General features: G+C 49.7%; 1 protein-coding gene across 7 annotated transcripts in view; it reads right to left on the reverse strand.

Moving 5' to 3' along the window:
- Positions 1 to 15,703: 15,703 nt before the first annotated feature.
- Positions 15,704 to 19,751, reverse strand: part of SLC3A2 (solute carrier family 3 member 2) — a 32,050-nt gene continuing 28,002 nt past the window's right edge. For 5 of the 7 annotated variants that reach the window (XM_054523707.2, XM_024254480.3, XM_054523706.2 and 2 more), the window contains 4 exons: positions 19,188 to 19,368; positions 18,937 to 19,080; positions 16,373 to 16,456; positions 15,704 to 16,260 (listed from right to left, as the gene is read on the reverse strand). In XM_054523707.2, coding sequence (XP_054379682.1) covers positions 15,898 to 16,260; positions 16,373 to 16,456; positions 18,937 to 19,080; positions 19,188 to 19,368 — 772 coding nt within the window. In that variant the 3' untranslated portion in view covers positions 15,704 to 15,897. 7 annotated transcript variants of the gene reach the window in all.

Here is a 19,751-nt window from a genome sequence, read left to right on the forward strand (position 1 = left end):
ATTTGAATTTCATATAATTTTTCTTGTGTCACAAATACTATTTTTGTTTATTTTTCAGCCTTTTAAAAATGCAAAATTCAGGCTAGGTGTGGTGGCTCACGCCTGTGATCCCAGCACTTTGGGAGACCAAGGTGGGCGAATTGCCTAAGGTCAGGAGTTCGAGACCAGTCTGGCCAACATGGTAAAACCCAATCTCTACTAAAAATAAAAATAAAAATATTAGCCAGGCGCGGTGGTGTGCACCTGTAATCCCAGCTACTTGGGAGGCTGAGGCAGGGGAATTGCTTGAACCTGGGAGGTGAGGGTGGCAGTGAGCCGAGATCGCGCCACTAATGAGTGGTACAAAAACAGGCCCACCAGACATAGTCGGCCAACCCTGCCTTAATTGGTCCCACTCCCATCCATTCTCCATGCTCTAGCCAAAGTGATTTTGCCAAAACACAGATCTGATGCTTTCAACTCCTTGCTTACAGCTAGCCAATCACTTAAAATAAAAATGCAAGATCCTTAGCCTTCAAAAGCCTTCCCATTCAGCCCTACTTAATTCTTCAGCCTCTTCCGTGACACCCCCTCCCACAGACCTTAGTCCCAGCCTCTGGAATTCTGTCCTCACACAGGTCCTCAGTTTACTTCTTCATGGTTTTACTCCTTTCAGTTCCTTTGCTTGGAACGGTCTTTTCCTGCTTCACTCGGAAAATGTATATGCTTCCTTCAAGAGCCAGAGAGAAAAAAACAGCCCCCACCTGAGAGGGTTGCAGGGTGTCCTCGGGGGGACAGCAGGTTTCGGTTGAAGCCGGATGGTGGAGGAGATGGTCAGAGAAGAGGCTCAGATGCAGAGGCACTGGCAGACCACTAAACAGAGAGGGTAAAGCAGAGAGGTCTGGGAGGAAGGGCCCAGGCAGTAGAGGGAGGGGATATGTGGGACACGTGGGGAAGGGTAGGGAAATGGCAGTTAAAGCAGAGACAGGCCGGGCACAGTGGCTCACACCTGTAATCCCAGCACTTTGGGAGGCCGAGGTGGGCGGATCACCTGAGGTCAGGAGTTTGAGACCAGCCTGACCAACATGGAGAAACCCCGTGTCTACTAAAAGTACAAAATTAGCCAGGCATGGTGGCACATGCCTGTAATCCCAGCTACTCAGGAGGCTGAGGCAGGAGAATCGCTTGAACCCAGGAGAGAGATGTTGCGGTGAGCCGAGATTGTGCCATTGCACTCCAGCCTGGGCAATAAGAGTGAAACTCCGCCTAAAAAAAAAAAAGCAGAGACAGACCCACATGAGCCTCCAGCAGTCCTCCCCGAAGACCCATCCTGGAGGGCTTTTTGTGCACTGGGCCAGCTCCAAGGTCCTGGAGAGGATGGATAGTGTCTTTTTATGGCAATCTCTGCCATCACCTCACTCCCAGTGCCATTCCCCCACACCTACTGTGGTCCTCTCTTCTAATTATCTGGAGAGATACCTCGGCTAAGGCAATGCTTAGAAAGGGGTCCATCTGTGGGCTGTGGAGGTGCTTACTTAGAACCACTTTGGTAATGGCAGGGCCAGGACAACCAGGGCTGTCCAAATCCAGAGCTAAACCAAGGTTTTATCTCAACACTAACTCTGCTCACAAGCTGGATGACTTTGGGCAACTTTTTTAACCTCCATGAATTTTCATTTCCTTACTGGGAAAAAAGAGCTGCTATACTTTCCTGATGGGGAGTTCAGTTCAGATAAATATTTGCCAGGCTCCCACTCTGTTTCAGAGACTGTAGGAGCAGGGAGCAGAGAAGTAAACAGAACATAGTCTCTGCCCTGGAGAAGCTCACATTCTAAGAGTTTTTCAAAATGTGGGTTGTGACCCCATTAGTGAGTCATAAAATCAGAGTCATGATCAGCTTTTTTTTTTTTAATGAACTTGTTTAAAATAGATTTGAAAATACCGGGGGGTGACACATAATGAGGGTAAGTAGTACTTTTTGAAACTTTTGTTTCACTTTAGAAAGAGAAAACAGATACATGTTTGCATGCACCAGATCACTAGGTAAACTATTTCTAATGGTGGAACATGGTGCTAGGAGTTTGAAATCCCCTGGACTGGGAGTCACTGAAACGGCTAAAGGAGATAAAGTACATGGATTAGTTTCCTAGGGCTGCCGTAACAAAGTACCACAAGCTGGGTAGCTTACAACAGAAACCCATTGTCTCACAATTCTGGAGCCTAGAAGTCTAAAATCAAGGTTTTGGAGCAGCCATGCTCCCTCTGAAACCCATAGGGAAGACTCTTTCCTTGCATCTTCCACTTCTGGTAGCCACAGGCATTCTTTGTCTTACAGCTGCCACACTTCAATCTCTGCCTCAGTCATCACATGGTGTTCTCCCCTCCTCTGTCTGTGTCTCTCTGTCTCTTCTTTTCTTATAAGGATACCAGTCATGTTGGATTAAGGGTCAACCCTACTCCATTGCGACCTCATCCTAATTAACCATATCTGCATTCTGTGGTCCTGAGGGTTAGGGCTTCAATGTATCTTTTTAGGGTACACAGTTCAACCCATAACATTATAGGACAGTGCCCAGCACCACGTCAGGCTCTCAGGGAGAGTTCTTTGAGCTTGTCCCCCGCAGAGAGCCAGCCCAGGAGCCTTCAAGCACCTGTAACTCTAGGGCTTCAAGTCTGGGTGCTTGAGTTGGGAAGTACTAAACCATCAGAACCTCTAGTTTCCTGTTCTTGAAACCCAATGCAGAAATCTTGCAAAGCCAAAAAATACTATGCCTCAACATACTTCTCAGAGCATACCAGATCTTGAGCCTCTCCTTCCTAATTCAAACTTCCCTAATGCCTGGAATCCCACCCTCTTCTTTCCTCCTCTCGTCTCCCAATCCCCCCAAAGGAGATGATACGGAGTATAGCAAGAGTTTGGGAGCCAGAGTTTTGTGAACATGGACAAGTCACTTCATTATTCCAAGCTTCAGTTTCCTCATCAATAAAAGGGGGACAAATCATGCTAAGCCTGTCATATGTTAAACACTCAGAAAACACTGGTTTCCTTCCCTATTCCCTGCAGTCTTCACTTTCCCTTTATTCCTCTCTGCCTCTGCCCAACCAAGTCTTGGCCAGCACACTTCAGACCCTGACCTCTCAGGATCTGTAAGCACCTGGCATATTGTCTGTGACATAGTAGGCAATAATTTTTTTTTTTTTTTTTTTGAGGCAAAGTGTCACTCTGTCGTCCAGGTTGGAGTGCGGTAGTGCCATTTCAGCTCACTGCAACCTACACCTCCTGGGTGCCAACAGTTCTCCAGCCTCAGTCTCCTGAGTAGCTGGGATTACAGGCGCGCACCACCACACCTGGCTAATTTTTGTATTTTTAGTAGAGATGGGGTTTTGCCATGTTGGCAAGGCTGGTCTCGAACTCCTGACCTCAAGTGATCCACCCACCTTGGCCTCCTGAAGTGCCGGGATTATAGGCATGAGCCACGGCGCCCGGCCAATAAATGATTACTAAATGACATTTTTGCTGCCTTGGACACCTGAGAACCAGACAGGAAGTCTATCTGCTTCTCTGACTCTACTAGCATTCTTTTTTTTTTTTTTTTTTTTTTTTTTTTTGAGAAAGAGTCTCACTCTGTCACCCAGGCTGGAGTGCAGTGGTGTGATTTCGGCTCACTGCGAGCTCCGCCTCCCGGGTTCACGCCATTCTCCTGCCTCAGCCTCCCGAGTAGCTGGGACTACAGGTGCCCACCACCACGCCCAGCTAATTTTTTGGTATTTTTAGTAGAGACGGGGTTTCACTGTGTTAGCCAGGATGGTCTCGATCTCGTGACCTTGTGATCTGCCTGCCTCGGCCTCCCAAAGTGCTGGGATTACAGGCATGAGCCACTGCACCTGGCCTAGCATTCTTATCCCTCTAACATACAGACAAACTCTGAGTCTTGAGACTCCCTCAAGATGGATGTTATTGGCCCTATCTCACGGAGAAGGAAACTGAGGTTAAGAGGTTCAAACAGGGATAGAGCAAGGATTCCACCCCCAAACGATCTCACAGCCCATGCTTTCCTCTTTTTTTTTTTTTTTTTTTTTTTTTTTTTTTTTTTTTTTTTTTGAGACGGAGTTTCACTCTTGTCGCCCATGCTGGAGTGCAATGGTGCAGTCTCGGCTCCCAAGTTCAAGCAATTCTCCTGCTTCAGCCTCCCAAGTAGCTGGGACTACAGGCACGTGCCACCACACCTGGCTAATTTTTGTATTTTTAGTAGAGACGGGGTTTCACCATATTGGCCAGGCTGGTCTCAAACTCTTGACCTTGTGATCCGCCCACCTCGGCCTCCCAAAATCTCATGCCTGGGATTACAGGCATGAGTCACGTGCCCAGCCTCCTCCTCTTAAATCTGGCCACCATCCTGGCTGGGTGACCCACTCAACTCAATAGTGCCAGTGTTATGATGTCTTCAGCCCCAAGGACCTTACCCTCTACCCTGTGTCAACCAAATCCAGAGCCCTCAACTGCTCCCACTTCAAGAGCTAAAACCCCAATGTCTTCCACTCTCACTCTCCCACCCCTTCAAGCCTCTCACCTTCCTCCAGGCCCTGTCCTTGCCCATCCTCAGCAAGCGTTTCCTTCCCTGAGCAGCCTGGACCCTGCAATCTTTCCTCCGCAGCACCAGTACTCACAATCCCCTGGCCCCTTGCTTCTACCACAAATTCACCACCCTGGGTCAATGCTGCCATCCATCTTCTCTGACCCGACACATGGGCAGTCAGGCACTGCTGGAAAAAGCTCCCACTCTCTAGCAGATTGGCACCAGAACAAATGCAGAGTTCCTGACCTCTGCTCAGGAGCCTCATGGCCCCACCTCCCATCTTTGTGCTTGTCCTTAGTCAACTCCCTTGCCTTAGTCCCAAAAGTGCTTGTTCTCAACTTCCACCTCTCTTCATGGCTGCTACCTCTGGCTTGCTGCCTGCATGATTTTTTTTAAGAGTTGGGGGGCCGGGTGTGGTGGCTCACACCTGTAACTGCAACACTTTGGGAGGCCAAGACACATGGATAACCTGAGGTCAGGAGTTCAAGATCAGCCTGGCTAACGTGGTGAAAACCCGTCTCTACTAAAAATATAAAAATTAGCCAGCCATGGTGGCAGGCACCTGTAGTCCCAGCTACTCGGGAGGCTGAGGCAGGAGAATTGTTTGAACCCAGGAGGCAGAGGTTGCAGTGAGCCGAGATGGCACCACTGCACTCCAACCTGGGCAACAGAGCAAGACTCTGTCTCAAAAAAAAAAAAAAAGAGCTGGGGGGGTCTCGCTCTGTCACCCAGGCTGGAGTGGCTCACTGTGACCTCACATTACTGGGCTCAAGGGATCCTCCCACCTCAGCCTCCCAAGTAGATAGGACTACAGGAGCACACCACCGCACCCAGCTAATTTTTTTTATTTTGTAGAGACAGAGTGTCACTGTGTTGCCCAAGCTCGTCTCAAGCTCCTGGGCTCAAACAATCCTCCTACCTCAGCCTCCCAAAATGCTGGCATTATAGGCGTGAGCCACCACACCTGGTCTCCATGTTGATTTAAATGAGACAATATTCTCAAATTCTTTGTTTGATTAAGAAATCTTGCAGTCACTGGGTTTATTCTACCTCATGCACGTGGGAGAAGAGGAATGTGTCAATGCTCCCCCTCTGGCTTAACAAAGAAAACTCACAGGTATTTATACCTTCTAGAAAACACAGATGTGAATTTAAATATTATTGCCGGGGCAACACAGTATTAAGGAAGACAAGCAATCAGAATCACAAGCTTTTTAAAAGTTAAAGGTTACTTTCGCAGGACAAAGCAAGTCTCATAAATTTAATTGTCTGACAAGACTCCCTTATTAGAAATAACATTTGCAAAGATGGTTTTACGATGCACAAAAGAATCTGCTTTTTATTTCTGCTGCTGCAGAAGAAGAGGGCACATTTTCTCTTTCTTATCATACTGTGGTTTTTTTTTTTTTTTTTTTTGTCACCACCAGTTAGAAGGACCTGGAGTCTTCAAGGCAGCACCAAGAGAAACAAAGGCAGGCTGAGAGGTTAATCTCAAGCCAGTTGTTCCCGCCACCCACTACATGGCAATCAACTTGCAAATCTCTCAAACAGTGGCTCTCCCACACTCCTGCATCAGAGCTTGTCAAATTTGAGTATGCATAGGAATCACCTGGGATCTCATTAAAATGCAGATTCTGGGCCAGGCGCGGTGGCTCATGCCTGTAATCCCAGCACTTTGGGAGGCTGAGGCAGGTGGATCACCTGAGGTCAGGAGTTCAAGACCAGCCTGGTCAACATGGCGAAACCCCACCTCTAGTAACAATACAAAAATTAGCTGGGCAATGGTGGCACGTGCCTGTAATCCCAGCTACTGGGGAGGCGGAGGCAGGAGAATTGCTTGAACCCGGGACGGTGGGGGGTTGCAGTGAGTGGAGATGGCACCACTGCACTCCAGCCTGGGTGACAGAGCAAGACTCAAAAAAAAAAAAAAACCACACAGATTCCGGCTGAGCACAATGGCTCACATCTGTAATCCCAGTGCTTCAGGAGCCTGAGGTGGGAGGATTGCCTGGAGCCAAAGGTTTGAGACCAACCTGGGCAACGTAGTAAGACCCCATCTCTACAAAAAGTTAAAAAAAAAAAAAAAAAAAAAAAAGCCAGGTGTGGTGATGCATGCCTGTAGTCCTAGCTATTCAGGAGGCTGAGATGGGAGGATCCTTTGAGCCCAGGAGTTTGACGCTGCAGTAAGCTATGATGGCACCACTGACTCCAGCCTGATTGGCAGCAAGACCCTGACTCAATAGGTCTGAGTAGACCTGAGAATCTGTATTTCCAACAAGTAAGTTGTTACTGTGGTTGCTACTGGTCCCCAGACAGACACTGTGAATAGGAAGGTCTGAGGTGTTTATTCACAATTTCTCCTTCTTCCCCAAACCTCTGACACTTGGAGGTTTATCACACCCCATAAATCTATACAATTATTATTAATTCTCAATTAATTTTTTGTTTTTTGAGACGGAGTCTCACTCTGTCACCCAGGCTGGAGTGCAGTGGTGCAATCTCGGCTCACCACAACCTCCGCCTCCCAGGTTCAAGCAACTCTCCTTCCTCAGCCTCCCGAGTAGCTGGGATTACAGGCATGTGCCACCACGCTCGGCTAATTTTGTATTTTTAGTAGAGATGGGCTTTCTCCATGTTGGTCAGGCTGGTCTCAAACTCCCGACCCCAGGTGATCCACCTGCCTCAGCCTCCCAAAGTGCCGGGATTACAGGCATGAGCCACCTAGCGTGGCCCCCTCAGCAGCATCTGACAGCATTTACCCCTTCCTCCTCACTTGATCCCCAGGACCATACCCCTCTGCCTATCTCACTGTCCCCTCATGCTTTGTCTGTATTGCTGGCCCACCCCCATTTCTCCAACCTCTGAAGAGCTGAGTCCTGGGGCCTCTTCTTTTCCCTCTCTGCACTTACTCCCGTGATCACCTCCTGTTATTTCTTGGCTTTAAACACCAGCTGTGCAGAGGACTCCTAAATTCACATCTCCAGGCCAGGCCTCTCTGTGAACAGCAGGGCAGTATGTCCAGCTGATGTCTTCACATTTGCACTTTAATGTCTAAGATTTCAAAGGCATTAAAGGCCCAAACTCAGCTGCCTATTTCTCATTTTAAGTCCACTCCTTCTGCAGCCTTCCCCATCTCATTAAATGGCAAATCCAATCTTCTAGCTGCTCAAACCAAAAATCTTAAAATCACCATTGATGAGGCAGAGGTTGCGGTGAGCCAAGACTGAGCCACTGCACTGCAGCCTGGGCGAAAGAGCAAGACACCGTCTCAAAAACAAAATTAAAAAATAAAAATAAATAAAATCGGACCGGGCTCAGTGGCTCACACCTGTAATCCCAGCACTTTGGGAGGCCAAGGTGGGTAGATCATGAGGTCAGGAATTCAAGACCAGCCTGACCAACATGGTGAAACCCCGTCTCTACTAAAAATTCAAAAATTAGCTGGGCGTGGTGGTGGGTGCCTGTAATCCCAGCTACTCGGGAGGCTGAGGCAGAAGAAATGCTTGAACTCGGGAGGTGGAGGTTGCAGTGAGCCAAGATCGCACCACTGCACTCCAGCCTAGGTGACAGGGCGAGACTCCATCTCAAAAATAAATAAATAAAAATAAATAAATAAAATCACCATTGACTATTCTATTTCTAGGGCCACACTAACCACATCAGCATCATTGTGTGAATTTTAAGAGGGTGTCCCTGCAGAGCAGTGACGGTATCATGAGTGCATGATTTGGCAACTGGATGGGGCCCTGTTTTTTGTTTTTTAGATTTAGGGTCTCACTCTGTCGCCTAGGCTGGAGTGCAGTAGTATAATCATGGCTCACAGCAGCCTCAACATCCCCAGCTCAAGCAATCCTCCCACATCAGTCTCCCAAGCAGCTGGGACTAAAGGCATGTGCCACCATGCCAGGCTATTTATTTTATTTTCTGTAGAGACATGATCTCGCTATGTTGCCCGGGCTGGTCTCAAACTCCTGGCCTCAGACAGTCCTCCCACCTCAGCTTCCTGAGTAGCTGGGATTACAGTGGAGAGAGCCCTTTGTAAGAAGTAAGAGGTGATCCCCCTTTGTCCTTGAACTCGGGACACACAAGGGCCATTGCAAATGGAACATGTTCTGAATTTCAGCACCACCCACATCTCACCCAGGGTGGCCAGTGCCTTCATGCGGCACGCCTTTGTGCCCAGCCACACACATCTTGGCAGAATGTTTCCCGGTGGCAGCATCCCAGGCTGTTCCAGTTAAAAGACAATTGTACTTCCTGCTTCTTGGCGCTTGCTTCCTGCCCATTTTCCAAGTCTGGTCCTGCTTCCTCTTGGCAGTTCCTGGTGGCCTTCCAATAAATTCTTTTGCTGCTTAAGAAAACCAGGTGCTCTGGCCGGGTGCGGTGGCTCACGCCTGTAATCCCAGCACTTTGGGAGGCCAAAGCAGGCGGATCACGAGGTCAGGAGATCGAGACCATCCTGACTAATACAATGAAACCCCATCTCTGCTAAAAATACAAAAAATTAGCTGGGCGTGGTGGCACGTGCCTGTAGTTCCAGCTACTCGAGAGGCTGAGGCAGGAGAATTGCTTGAACCCGGGAGACGGAGCTTGCAGTGAACCGAGCTCACACCATTGCACTCCAGCCTGGGCGACAGAGCGAAACTCCATCTCAAAAAAAAAAAAAAAGAAAAAGAAAACCAGTTGCTCCAACTGATACTATCTAGAAACATGTACAAATCCTTCTCACCCTTCAAATTTAAAAAAAAAATCAATTTCTCCACGTTCCCCTGGAAGTGCTCTGGAGAAGATCACCCAGAAACCACCAATGCTCTCCTTGTCACCAAATCTGAAGGCCACCTGGGACAGTTCTACCGATACCAACTAGCCTTTTCTTGTCTTCCTATCCCCAGCCCCAGGCTCTGTTCTCTGCCTTCTATGTGGGTCTCTCTTCAACTGTCTCTAGTCTATAGATGTTGCCAGTCCTCGGGGCTCCAATCTCACCCTTCTGCCCTTCTCCACCCACACACATCATTTATCCTCATGGGAAATCCCCCACCTCTATCCCCAGGGCTCCCAGATCTTGCCCTCTGCTGAGCTGTAGACTCTCCCCTGCTGGAAACCTCCACCTGCAAGGATAAGGGCACCCAGCGTATCTGCACGGAGCTGATCAGCTTTCCACCCTCAGCTACTTTTCTTTTTTTTTTTTTTTTTTTTTGAGACGGAGTCTCACTCTGTTGCCCAGGCTGGAGTGCAGTGGCACGATCTCAGCTCACTGCAACTTCCAACTCCCGGGTTCAAGCGATTCTCCTATCTCAGCCTCCCGAGTAGCTGGGATTACAGGTGCGCACCACCACGCCCGGCTAATTTTTTGTATCTTTAGTAGAGACAGGGTTTTACCATGTTGGCTAGGCTGGTCTTGAACTCCTGACTTCATGATCCACCTGCCTCGGCCTCCCAAAGTGCTGGGATTACAGGCATGAGCCACCGTGCCTAGCCTCCTCAACTACTTTTCTTCCTGCCTCCCCTACTCAGCTTGATGGCCCCAGCCTGCACTCTGAGTCACCTAAGCTAGAAACTCAGGAGTCACAGCACAGCCCTTCTCCCTTCATATCCAGCCCATCCCACCTACGTGGTCACAAATCCTGGAGTCTCTTCTCTTGAATCATTTCTCCAACCCATCCCCTTCTCTCCAAACCCACAGCCTCTGTGTCCTTGGCTTTTTTTTTTTTTTTTTGAGACAGAGTCCTGCTCTGTCACCCAGGCTGGAGTTCAGCGACATGATCTCAGCTCACTGCAACCTTTGCCTCCCGGGTTCAAGTGATTCTCCTGCCTCAGCCTTCTGAGTAGCTGCGATTACAGGCGTGCACCATCATGCCAGCTAATTTTTGTATTTTTAGTAGAGACGGGGTTTCACCATGTTAGCCAGGATGGTCTCAATCTCCTGACCTCATGATCTGCCCACCTCGGCCTCCCAAAGTGCTGGGATTACAGGCGTGAGCCACCACGCCTGGCCTCTTGTTCTTTTTTTGTTCTTTCTCTTGTTCTTAGCTGAGCTTGCTACATGGGTTCTAGTGTCCCAGGCTGGAGTGCAGTGGCACAATCTCGGCTTACTGCAACCTGCAACCTCCGCCTCCAGGGTTCAAGCAATTCTCCTGCCTCAGCCTCCCGAGCAGCTGGGACTACAGGCGCACGCCACCAGGCCCAGCTAATTTTTGTTATTTTAGAAAACATGGGGTTTCACCATGTTGGCCAGGATGGTCTCAATCTCTTGACCTCGTGATCTGCCCGCCTCGGCCTCCCAAAGTGCTGGGATTACAGGCCTGAGCCATTGCTCCGGCCTGTAATGACTATTTCTAATCATCGCCCTCGGGCATAACTCAGCACACTTGGGAAACACTGATCTGCTCTAAGAATCATTTGGGGAAGGTGGCTAAAAATAAACTTCCAGCCAGGCGCGGTGGCTCACGCCAATAATCTCAGAACTTTGGGAGGCCAAGGCGGGCGAATCACCTGAGGTCGAGAGTTTGAGACCAGCCTCAACATGGTGAAATCCCGTCTCTACTAAAAAAATACAAAAATTGAGTGGGGCGTGATAGCGGGCACCTGTAATCCCAGCTACTCAGGAGGCTGGAGCAGGAGAATCGCTTGAACCCGGGAGGCGTAGGTTGCAGTGAGCCGAGATTGTGCCACTGCACTCCAGCCTGGGCGACAGAGTGAGACTCCTTCTCAAAAAAAGTAATAAAATAAAATTAAAATAAACTTCCAAGCTCACATCGTTGGAGATTCACGGCATATGCCCCTTGGAGATTCTGATTTGGTGTAAGTTGGATGGGAAAATTTTTTCCAGAGGATTCTGCATAACCAGGCTGGGAACCACTGATCTACATGATGGGGTAAAGTACAGACAACTTGAGCCATGGCTGTTAAAGCCCTTTGTGCTTCAGCCTCTGGTTGGCTCTCACCACTCTCCCAAATTGTCCAAAATCATACTTTATGTCCCAGTTACAGTTCCTCACATTCGTCAGGTTGTCTCAACTGAGCAGTGGTACATAATGTCACCTATACCTGGTGGCCTTTTCCATCACATGCATAACGTGAATGCCTACTAGTGCCTCACTCTCAGCTCAAATGAAGGCTGCAGGAAGCTTTCCCTGATCCCTCTGGGGTTCAGCTCCTCCTCGGTCCATCACAGGGCCTGGTGCTCTACAGCCTTTATCTCACCCCCGATTACTTACACATCCGCTTTCACTCCCGATCAGTGAAGGTCGTATCAGCAGGACAGTATTTTAGTTCCGTTTATGTCCCCAACATGTAAGCACATCGATTGGAACCAGAAGAATGGCTCAGGCTGACAGAGGTCCACCCCGACCCATGATCCAAAGGCAGGTAATTGGCCAGGGATCACAGGAAGGACCAAGTCCATTGGCACATGAGGCTTGACCATGGTACTAAGGCCTGGGTCTGAATGGCAGCTCCACTGCTGTGTCTAGAAAGGTCCCTTTACTTCTCTGAGCCCTCAGCCTCCATAAACAGGGTCCCCACAGTCCTCCTAGGTGTGTCATAATGACTTAAAAGTGAAAGTCATTAAACCAATGACTCGCTACGTCGTTACATTGTTATCTCAGTTTGTGGTGCCCTTAACCCTTAAGAGAGGTTCTCAGTGCTTATCATTTCAAGCATTTGGTCCTTGGGAGGTTGGAAATCATGTCATAACAGGGTCTTGTTCACCCCTGTACCCAGAAAGTTGAGGATGGTACCAGAGACAGAGCAATAACTCAAAAATGCTTGCTGACAGCCCGGCGCAGTGGCTCGTGCCTGTAATTCCACCACTTTGGGAGGCCAAGAAGGGCAGATGACTTGAGGTCACGAGTTCAAGACCAGCCTGGCCAACATGGTGAAACTGTCTCTACAAAATTAGCTGGGTGTGGTGGCAGGCACCTATAAATCCCAGCTACTCAGGAGGCTGAGGCAGGAGAATCAGCTGAACCCAGGATGCGGAGGTTGCAGTGAGTCCAGATGAATACCACTGCACTCCAGCCTGGGCAAAACAGCAAGATTCCATCTCAAAAATAAATAAATAAAATAGTAAATTTTATGCCATGTATCTTACAATTTTTTTTTTTTGAGACAGGGTCACCCAGGTTGGAGTGCAGTGGTGCAATCATACCTCACTGCAGCCTCAACCTCCAGAGTTCAAGTGATCTTCCCGCCTTAGCTTCCAGGTTAGCTGGGACTACACGCACATGCAACCATGCCCAGCTAATTTTTTTTTCTAATAGAGACAGGGGTTTCACTATGTTGCCCAGGTTGGTCTCAAACTCCCGGCCTCAAGAAACCCTCCCACCTCAGCCTCCCAAAGTGCTAGGATTACAAGCATGAGCCACCACCTGGCCTTACTATACTTTTCTTAAGTGAAAATCTCCCTGGTGGTCTAGTGGTTAGCATAGGGGGTAAGCACATAACCATAATGAGGCTCCATCCATAACAGCACCAAGATAAAAACCGTGTTACGAGGGGAGTCCAGGAGGCAGAGGAAGGAGGAAAGGGGGAGGGCTGGAGCTGGGACCCTGGGAAAGGACATGGACAGGGAAGGGTGGGGAGCCTCAGGAAGAGGCCCAGAGCAGGCAACAGCCAGAAGGTGGGGCAGGGGTGGGGGTGGTTACTGAGAGAGAAGGGAAACCCTAGGCAGAGGGAAGCCAAGGCCCAGCAGGCTGGGTGTCTTCTCACGAACTGTGCTCTGACAGCCTCAGGATCCTGGGCCTTAATTTGGGTCTTTTAATGTCTTGAGCTCCCCCCTACACCAGGAAACCCTCAGAGGCCCAGGCCCACTCCAGGACACAGCCCATGGGAAGTGAAGCCTGCACCAGTGACCCGCATTCTTTTCTTTTTTTTTTTTTTTCCGAGACTGAGTCTCCCTCTTTTGCCCAGGCTGGAGTGCAGTGGTGTGATCTTGCTCACTGCAACCTCCACCTCCCAGGTTCAAGCAATTCTCCTGTCTCAGCCTCCTGAGTAGCTGGGATTACAGGCGCCCACCACCACGCCCGGCTAATTTTTGTATTTTCAGTAGAGACGGGGTTTCGCCATATTGGTTAGGCTGTTCTCGACCTCCTGACCTCAGGTGATCCAACTGCCTTGGCCTCCCAAAGTGCTGGGATTACAGGCATGAGCCACCGCACCCAGCCAGCATTCTTTTCTGTAAGAAAACTAAGAGAGCCAAACTAACTCCAAGGGCCATGAGACCTGCGCAGATCACTAGTACGGCAACAGGATCCCAACAGCAAATACTGCAGATCTGCTTGCAAAATAACTGCAGGACCAGCCGGGCACGGTGGCTCATGCCTATAATCCCAGCACTTTGAGAGGCCGAGGCGGGCGGATCACGAGATCAGGAGATCGAGACCATCCTGGCTAACACGGTGAAACCCCATCTCTACTAAAAATACAAAAAAATTAGACGGTGTGGTGGCGGGCGCCTGTAGTCCCAGCTACTCTGGAGGCTGAGGCAGGAGAATGGCGTGAACCGGGGAGGCGGAGCTTGCAGCAATCGCACCACTGCACTCCAGCCTGGGCGACAAGAGCGAGTCTCAAAAAAAAAGAAACTCAGGACCCAAACACTTCTTACCACCTCCACTACTACCATCCTTAAAAGTATTCTAGGTTGCAGGCACAAACCATTTTAACTGGCCTCCCTGCTTGCTGGCTAGTAATAGCCAGTGAGTCTGTTAAATTCCAAGCGAGACCATGTCACTCCACTCAAAACCCTTCAACAACTCCCATTCCACTCCCTCAGACCCTATGTGTAGTGAAGAATTCTTACCTGGAAGTCTGGCCTTTACCCTCAGCTACTGCTAAGTGCCCTCTAGACCCATGGAATGTCCTGACTAACAGGAGTGTCAGTGATACATGTGATTTACGATCTGAGCTTTGGAACAGGCAACCTCTGGGGGAAATGGAGACAACTAAAGGCCTTAGCCCAAAGCTCTCACAGGGGATGAAGATTAAAGGTCAGCCACACAGCACTATGTGATTAAGCACCAAGGGAAACTCGGCACACCCAAGGATCAAGTGAGCTTCTCTGGTTATACCTCCATCATGGCTGGGAAGAGGTACCAGGACTCCATTGCAAGAAGACAGCAGGAAGCTTCTTATGTAGCTCCCTCCCAGACCCTGCCCCAGGCCTCTCTCATCCTTCGGCTGGCTCTGGGTATGCTTTTGCTGTAATAAAACCATAATCCCAATACCTTCCTTAGTTCTGAGTCACTCTAGTCTATTACCTACCTAAAGGTGGTCGTGGGGACCCCTGAATTTGCAGCTGGTATTGAAGTGAAGACAGACTTGTGGGGACCATGACCTCCAACCATGTAGGCTGCCAAACTCTCTGCACCCTACGTGACCACCTTATTACAACTGTCATGATCTGCCCACTCCTTGCCGATGAGACTTCATCCCTTACTCCTTCCCTCACTCACATCAGCCAGGCTCCCACCCCTCAGTCCCAGGAAGCCCCTTCCCCAGATACTCACCAGGTGAACTCCCTCACTTATTAGGCCTTTACTCACAGGTCACCTCCTTGGTGAGGCCTCCTCTGGCCCCCTCTACCCTGAAACCCCTTTCCTGCTTTACTTTTTCCTCCATAAAAACACTGTCACCATATCCACCGCACTGCAACAGCTGTCTCTTTTTCCTTTGCTCCCCACAAGAGTATGAGCCCCAAGGAGGCAGGAATTTCTGTACTGTGTTCCCTGCTGTGACCCCAGAACAGGGACAGTTTCTGGCACGTGCTGAGTGTTCAACAAATTCTTGAATGCATGACCTCTAGTATCCTTTAGAAATACCTTTTAAAAGCCAGACCATCCCACCCCCACTCTCCGTGAAAGGCCAAGTCTGCAAAAACAGGAAAACTATGTTTGGCTAGAGCCCTTTGCTGAAGGAGATGAAGTTAAGAGTCGGCAAGACCCAAGATGTCCAGAAAGCCCCGTGGCCCAGTGTGGGTGAGGCATGGGTGCTTTCCCAGCCCTGACACCTCCATGCTGTTGACTTTGGGAGGCCCCCCTCTCCTCTGGCCCTTGGACCCTACATAAATAATGAAGGAGTTGGAGCAGACGCATAGGAGGGGAGGAAGGAGAGAAATCCCTGCTATGAGAGAAGCAGAGGGAAGACAAGACTTCACCATGCAGGGGTGACTTTTATTTGAAGGCAGAAAACACCCTACTTGGGGGTTCACTTATAATCTGCAACGGTTTATTTGTTTTTGTTTTTGTTTTTTAAAAAAAAAAAAAGGGAAAAAAAAGAGAAAAATCAGAAGCCGAAGAGCCTGGGAAGGAAAGGAGAAGGGCAGTGGGTCCATGTCAGGCTGGGGTCAGGCCGCATAGGGGAAGCGGAGCAGCAGCCCTTCGTGAGGCTCCAGTTTCAGGCGTTCCAGCTCAAGCAGGGAGCCCTCCTCACGGCCTGGCTGGGTGCTGAGCAGGAGGTCAGCCTTGGCTGGCAGGCTGGCGCTGGCAGGCAGGTCAGAGGCCTGCAGCCCAGCCGAGAGGCCCACATCCCCAAAGTTAAGCACTACCAGAAAACGCTCATTCTGGTCCCAGTGGCGGATATAGGAGAAGAGTCCAGGCCCAGCAGAGAACGCATGGAAGTCCCCATGCAGTAGGGAGCGCTCCTTACTCCGCTGGTCACTCAGCCGCCGGAACAAGGAAAGGAGGGAGCCAGGGTCTTCACTCTGGCCCTAAGAATGATAAAAACACAGCAGAAGCGCATGAGGGGCTCCCCTGGGTACAGACTTCTACAAGCCCAGCCCACCCTCCACTGGTCAGGTTCTACCCATCTAGAACTCTTACCTTCACAGTCATGTTGGCACTTACAGCCCCTGGGATGTCAGGGAAGCTGGACTCATCCCACAGCATGACTGGAGCCTCCACAGGCTGAAAAGCAGAGAAAATAGGACTTTAAAAAGGCCTGGGATCAGGCATGCTGGCTCACATCTGTAATTCCAAGCAGTCTGGGAGGTAAAGGCAAGAGGATCGCTTGAGCCCAGGCATTTGAAACCAGCCTCGGGAACGTAATGAGCCCTCATCTCTACTACAAAATTTTAAAAAATTAGCTGGGTGTAGTGTTACATCCCTATAGTCCCAGCTACTGGGGAGGCTGAGGAGGGAGGATCACTTGAACCCAGGAATTTGAGCTTGCAGTGAGCCATGACTGCACCACTGTACTCCAGCCTGGGCAACAGAGTGAGACCCTGTCTCAAAAAAAAAAGCCCTGGGCCCACTGTCCCGTATCCCTCTTCCCATTCCCATCCTCACCAATATATAATCTCCCCACCTCTTGTCTGGCTAACTTTTTTTTTTGAGACGGAGTCTCACTCTGTTCAGGCTGGAGTGCAGTGGCACGATCTTGGCTTACTGCAATCTCTGCCTCCTGGATTCAAGCAATTCTCCTGCCTCAGCCTCCCAAGTAGCTGACCATAGGTGCACACCACCACACCCAGCTAATTTTTTTGTATTTTTAGTAAAGACAGGGTTTCACCATGTGGGCTAGACTGGTCTCGAACTCCTGACCTCAGGTGATCCACCCACCTTGGCCTCCCAAAGTGCTGGGATTACAGGCATAAGCCACCACGCCCGGCCTGGCTAACTTCTACTGGACGAGTGAGGCAGGCTCCCACCTCAGGGTCCTCACACATACACTGTTGCCCCTCAGCCAGGAGCTCCCAGATGGCTGCCAGCCAGCTCTCTCACTTCCCTCAGGTATCTGCTTGGTTATCTTACCAGGTCTCCTATGGCTACTCTCTATAAAACAAGCCCCATCATCCCCTAGTCTCTAGGCTCCTTACCCTGCCTTCTTTTGCATAGCACTGATCAGCAGCTGGCGTTTTATTTATGCATATCTAATGATCTAACCACCTCCAGCTCTCTTGTGCAATGCTGTATCCTCAGTGTAACAGATAGAAATTATTCTATAAACATCTGTGAAAACAAATGAATAACTGGTTCTATAAACATCATGCTGATGGTCGGGTGCAGTGGCTTGCACCTGTAATCATAGCAGTTTGGGAGGCCAAGTGGGAGGATCACTTGCACCCAGGAGTTTGAGACCAGCCTAGGCAACATAGTGAGACCACACCTCTACAAATTTTAAAAATTAGCTGTGGCCAGGCACAGTGGCTCACACCTGTAGTCCCAGCACTTTGGGAGGTCAGGGCAGGCAGATCGATTGAGCCCAGGAGTTGGAGACCAGCCTGGGCAACAATAGTGAAAGCCTGTCTCTACAAAAATTAGCTGGGCATGGTGGTGTGCGCCTGTATTCCCAGCTACTCGGGAAGCTGAGGCGGGAGTATCACTTGAACCCAAGAGGCAGAGGTTGCAGTGAGACATAATCGCACCACTGCAATCCAGCCAGATCGGCAGAGCAAGACCCTGTCTCCAAAAAAAAAAGATCAGCTGGGCATGATGGCACGCACCTATCTATGGTACGTATCCCAGCTACTCAGGAGGCTGAGGTGGGATGATCACTTCGGCCTGGGAGGCGGAGGCTGCAATGAACCAAGATCATGCCACTGCACTTCCAGCCTGGGCGACATAGGGAAATGCTGTCTTAAAAACAAAAACAAAAAAACAAACAAAAAAAAAGTCGGGCATCAACAGTAACCCTGTGTCTAATGCTAGTAAATGCCTTTGTAGTAGTATCCCTACCATGTATTTCTTTCTTTCTTTTTTTTTTTGGAGAAGGAGTCTCCCTCTGTCGCCCAGGCTGAAGTGCAGTGGCACAATCTCAGTTCACTGCAATCTCTGCCTCCTGGTTCAAGCGATTCTCTTGCCTCAGCCTCCTCAGTAGCTGGGACTACAGGTGTGTACCACCACGCCTGGCTAATTTTAGTATTTTTAGTAGAGACTGGGTTTCACCCCGTTGGCCAGGCTGGTTTCGAACTCCTTACCTCCAGTGATCCACCCGCCTCAGACTCCCAAAGTGCTGGGATTACAGGCGTGAGCCACCGTGCCCAGCCACTGCCATGTACTTCTCCACTTATTTGTCTGGCTCCCTCGCTGAACTATGAGCTCCTGAGGGCACAGAGCCTAGCACAGTACCCACTGTCCAAAGAATAAAGGAATGAATAAATGAATGGTGGCTACCATAGCAAACATCTGCCAGGTACCAGGCATTACCATTAAAAACATGCCCTCATTTAATCCTAACCACCCTTCAAGAAATGCAGTAACACAACGGATGAACACAATTCAGAAAGGTAAAATAATTTGCCCAAAGCCACATAGCCACTCAGCTACTAACTAGGAATCAAACACATTTTCACCCCAAGGATCACGTCTATCTGCCGCTATCCCCAGAATCATCATTGTAAGATGGATAAACAACCTCCCTGTGACAGAAAGACAGCAAGCAGTACCTGTCCAGGAAGGGCAGCCGCATCCAGGCCAATCTCATCCCCGTAGCTGAAAACAGGGGTCCCTGGCAGGGTGAAGAGCATCAACTGGTAGAGTCGGAGAAGTTGAGCCGGCAAGAAGGAAGTCAGGAGCCTTGCCTGAGACAACTACAGGGAGAGACACTCCAGTGAGCCCCATAACCCACCTCTGCCTCTGTCTCCCAACAACCCTTTCTTCTCCCATCTGCCCCCTTTCCCACCAGCGTGGTACTCACACTCCAGCTGCACCAGCGATTGCCAGTGGCATTCAAGTACTGTGTGACTAGGGATTTTGTATGCTCCCCAGTAGAACCAGAATCAGACAGGTATGAGCTAGTCAACAGCAAGTCTTTGTTGGATTCGAGTAGGCTCAGGATCTGCTGAAGGTCGGAGGAGTTAGTCCCCGCAATCAAGAGCCTACCGAGGGGAGGGAGGGGGTCATGGTTAATATAAGAAAGAAAGAATGGGGCCGGGCGCAGTGGCTCACGCCTGTAATCCCAACACTTTGGGAGGCCGAGGTGGGTGGATCATTTGAGGTCAGGAGTTCGAGACCAGCTTGACCAACATGGAGAAACCCCATCTCTACTAAATATACAAAATTAGCCAGGTGTGGTGGCCTACGTCTGTAATCCCAGCTACTTGGGATGCTGAGGCGGGAGAATCGCTTGAACCCAGGAGGCAGAAGTTGCAGTGAGCCAAGATCGCGCCATCGCACCCAAGTCTGGGCAAAAAGAGCAAAACTCCATCTCAAAAAAAAAAAAAAAAAAAGCAAAAAAAAGAAGAGAGAAAGAATAAAGGTA

The sequence above is a fragment of the Pongo abelii genome, chromosome 9 (genome assembly GCF_028885655.2).
Source record: "Pongo abelii isolate AG06213 chromosome 9, NHGRI_mPonAbe1-v2.0_pri, whole genome shotgun sequence".
Taxonomy (NCBI): domain Eukaryota; kingdom Metazoa; phylum Chordata; class Mammalia; order Primates; family Hominidae; genus Pongo; species Pongo abelii.